At 34.7% G+C, this 3,772-nt stretch overlaps 1 protein-coding gene across 1 annotated transcript; it reads right to left on the reverse strand.

The window, feature by feature from the left end:
• Positions 1-360: 360 nt before the first annotated feature.
• On the reverse strand, positions 361-3,379 carry LOC102665849 (putative F-box/LRR-repeat protein At4g15060). The gene is made up of 3 exons (XM_014762166.3): positions 3,051-3,379; positions 2,857-2,913; positions 361-1,488 (listed from the first exon to the last, which is right to left on the reverse strand). Exon 3 carries the CDS (start codon positions 1,480-1,482, stop codon positions 460-462), a length of 1,023 nt encoding a protein of 340 aa, XP_014617652.2. The 5' UTR covers positions 1,483-1,488; positions 2,857-2,913; positions 3,051-3,379; the 3' UTR covers positions 361-459.
• Positions 3,380-3,772: the final 393 nt, after the last annotated feature.

The following is a 3,772-nucleotide window of genomic DNA, read 5'->3' on the forward strand; positions in this document are numbered from 1 at the left end:
TTTACTCATCAGCATTCTCCAACAAAAAAATAATAAATTTTTTGTCTCAGACACATTGCTCCCCATAGTGTAGTTTCATAAAAAAAAAAAACATCGATGACATGGATGGAAGAGAGTCTCACTGTATCATGGAAAAAACAGAAGCATAAAATAAGTAAAACTGAATAATATGGAAAAAACTCTACCCGAAGATTTAATCAATTCTACGTTGTGGAGAGTTTTGAAGTAGGTACTCCACTGCCCTCTTTAGTTGCTCAAAAGATATATCTGCAGATGGTTGGTTCTCCAAAATCAATGACTTCAATTGAACACAGCAGGGAGGCTGAGTACTCACCGAAGCAGGATTTGATATATCCTACACAATTAGAGTGAATAGGAGGCATATTATAATTGACATTCTTAATTGCAAGATTGAGTATCGGCTAAAAATTTGACACAAGAACACCCATCTTATGAGCATTATGAAAAAAATAAAAGATGTAAAGAGGAGAAAGCATAGTAACTAACCCGTAGTATTGTCAGAAGGGTACCCGAATAGAGCCTCAGTATCTTTACATTGGTGAGAACTTGCAGCCAGCTTATGATGAGTAAGTCTGTATTCGGAAAAAGTGTATAACCAAGGGTGTCAATGGTTACTTCTTCAAGGAAAGAAAGATTGCATGCGGAGGAGATTGTGTGATTATTATGACCCGTGACTGTGAGAGAACTAAGGTTTGGAGTAGAAAGCACAATTTTGTAAGCTCCTCCTTCAAAACTACCACTTATGGTCAAACTAGAGAGGCTAGAATTTGATATAGAGAGGAATTTTGCATCTTTATGCAACGAACAACCATCAAGTATCAAAGTATTCAGCACATTACAGGTAGAAAACGGCTCAGCATAGTCATTGTCCCTTGCAGTAAAAGAGACAGCCTCAAGTTGCAAGCTTTTTAATGCTGGCATGTTCAGAGATCCTGGAAGTGCTACAATCGAGGTGTCAAAAGAATTAAATGAAAGCTTCAGAAATGTCAAGGACTCACAGGAAAAGATGTAGGGGCGAAACTCGAAACTCTGTCTGAAGCTTAAATTTAGAGATACTGTAAACTGCTGAACATTGTGCAGCACAGCATATTTCATAAGCCTATTGAAGAGCTTGGGCTCTGCCATACCGCGACGCGTGAATTCAAGATTTAGCAGGGAAACTGAACCATCTCGGCCAGACAGAACGCGAGACACAAATTTGTTGAATTTGACAACATTGTTAAAGAGGGTTGTATTGAATCCAAGATAAGTTAGACGCTTCCAAAGGTCCTTCCATCTTTTAGACAAGACACAAGTTTGTACAGCATATTTTGTGTCCATAAATTCCATTATGTGGAGCACAACACAGTCAGGCAACTCACTCAGCCTGTCCCTTTCCTCTTCTCTGTCACTTCTGCTTCGCTTCTGTTGTCTCTTATCTGTCGTCATCTTCAACATTCCCTCAGTTTCTTTTCCTTCCATTGATACCTGACCAAAGAAACGTTTGACAAATATTTCACATACTATAGATTAAGATCATAGCAGATATTCATAACCTCTGAAATATTCCATTTTTTAAGGTTTAAATGTTTAATTACAGTTTGGTTCTTTAAATTTTAATCTGAGATTTTGGTTCCTTATATTTTGTTGCCCTTTTGTTTTAAGTTGGTGTTTTTTAACTTCGGTTTCTGTAAATTTGTGTGTTTTTAATTTTGATTTATGTAAGTTTTTTTTTTTTGCTCATTTTTAGCTATGTATGTAAGTTTGTGCTTTTTTCAATTTTAATCCTTTAATATTTTAATATTTCTTCATTTTTTTAGTCTTTGTAAGTTCACACTAAAATTGAAAAAAAAAAATCAAACTTAGAGGGACCAAATTGAAAAATTACAAACTTATATGAACTAAAAATGAGCAAAACAAATTCCATGCACAAAAACTGAAAAAAAAAAAAAGTAAACTTATGGGAACTGGAAATAAATAAAAAAACTTAGAGACACTAAAATTTTTTTAAAAAAAATGCGAACTTATGAGGACAAAACCACATTTAAACCTATTTTTCAACTGAATTACATTGTCTATTACTATTGATACCCTTGGGGTTTTAATGGGAATCTGGTAACACCAATCTCATTTAAAGGAATTGGACATCACACTTTAACTCCAAATTCTTAATATGCCAATACCCCCCCCCCCCCCCCCCTTTTCAATTGTGATTCTCTTCCACATAGTAGTTTCCCCCTTGAGTGGAAGTCATTTTCAATTCAAGGGATCCCCATGTTCATGGATTCATTTTCGTCTTCTTCACTTGTTCAAGCCAATCACTAAGTCAAATCATCGACTCTAATACCAATTGTTGGGAAATCCGAGGGGGTATTAGGGATATTTACACTAAAGGGCCATGAGTAACCATATAAATTAACTTGACACTATGCTTTAACCTAAAATCTTAAGGTTCATACTTATGGGTCTTTTCTTCACATATATGATGCTCAACATTCTAATTCTTATACGATGTGAGACTTCACCTCACACTTGTACTTTAAGAATCTTCTCGTCAAGTGTGAGTTTCTTTCACATGGTAATTTTCCTCTCAAGTGGAAGAAATTTAAAATCCATAAGTAGTACCCAAAGGTAACCCATAGAGCTTGCTTAACCATGACTGCCCAGACTTGCCTAGTCATTGCTGCAAAAATGCTCTAGTACCCCAAAGAGAAAAATTAAAGAAAACTCACCCACAACTTAATGTTGCATTTGTGCGAAGGAGAAGATGGAAATGGAACAAAAATGTTAGCTACACATTGTGTATGCATCAAACTCAAACACAAAAACAAAAATAAGGAAAGAAAAAATACGTACCCACACCTGACGATTGTGATTCCTAAAATGAAGAACAACAAAAACCTTTGAATATAACTGAAAGGTACAAACATTAGGGGCAATCCAGAAAACTTAGCAACCGAAATTGTTCTTCAAATGAAGAAGATAAACAAACTTCTAATAATTAAGTTTTGTCAAAGGTAAAAACGAAAAAGAAAAAAGAAGAAGCTTACCCATCACACTACCTTTAGATTTGTTGAAGAAGATGGAAATCGCAAAAGGAGGAAAAGAAGAAGGCATAAGAGTTGGTGACTAGATGTCGAGGATTTAAGGGATTTTCTAGAAAAGGAAAAGGAAAAATGACAGAAGAAAAATCATTCTTCTCACTATGACCGACAACGACAATAACTTGATAGTTAGGGTTTGGCCAAGGTGCTATTTTCTGGAATTTTTTTTGGGGGAAATGAATAATAGAATGTGAGAAACGTTTTAATCGATTTAATTTTTCAAGCTGCAGCCCTGACAAGCCAAAAATCGCATTAGAGTCGGTGACCAAAGGAGGTTTTTTGAGGTGTTGTCTGAAAGATTTTGGAAGAAGAGAGAAAAGAATAAACTAAATGGAGAATAAAGAAAAAAACTGATCAAAACTAATAAAAAACGAGAACAAATAGGACAAACTTAGATATTTAGATGCTAGTTTAGGCAGCTTTTATAAGAAGTTGACATGTGTCCTTATTGGAGCCATTTTAATCAAAGTAACTTATTGATTGACTGAATGAAGTAATTGATAATTAATGATAGGCGGCAAAGTTGGATCCATGTGTGAGCTAGACCTTTTTTACAAAATATTTTCAAGTTTATGAATAATATAAAACAAGGTTACAAATTAAGTTTGTTGTGTCACAATTAGAAAGGAAGTGAAATATATGAGATCCTACATAATTAGAGTGAATTG

This window comes from Glycine max, chromosome 9 (genome assembly GCF_000004515.6).
Source record: "Glycine max cultivar Williams 82 chromosome 9, Glycine_max_v4.0, whole genome shotgun sequence".
In the NCBI taxonomy this organism is placed as follows: domain Eukaryota; kingdom Viridiplantae; phylum Streptophyta; class Magnoliopsida; order Fabales; family Fabaceae; genus Glycine; species Glycine max.

Bases quoted from the DNA above. Each gene is read 5' to 3' on its own strand.
- LOC102665849 (XM_014762166.3), bottom strand. From the start codon at position 1,482: ATGGAAGGAAAAGAAACTGAGGGAATGTTGAAGATGACGACAGATAAG.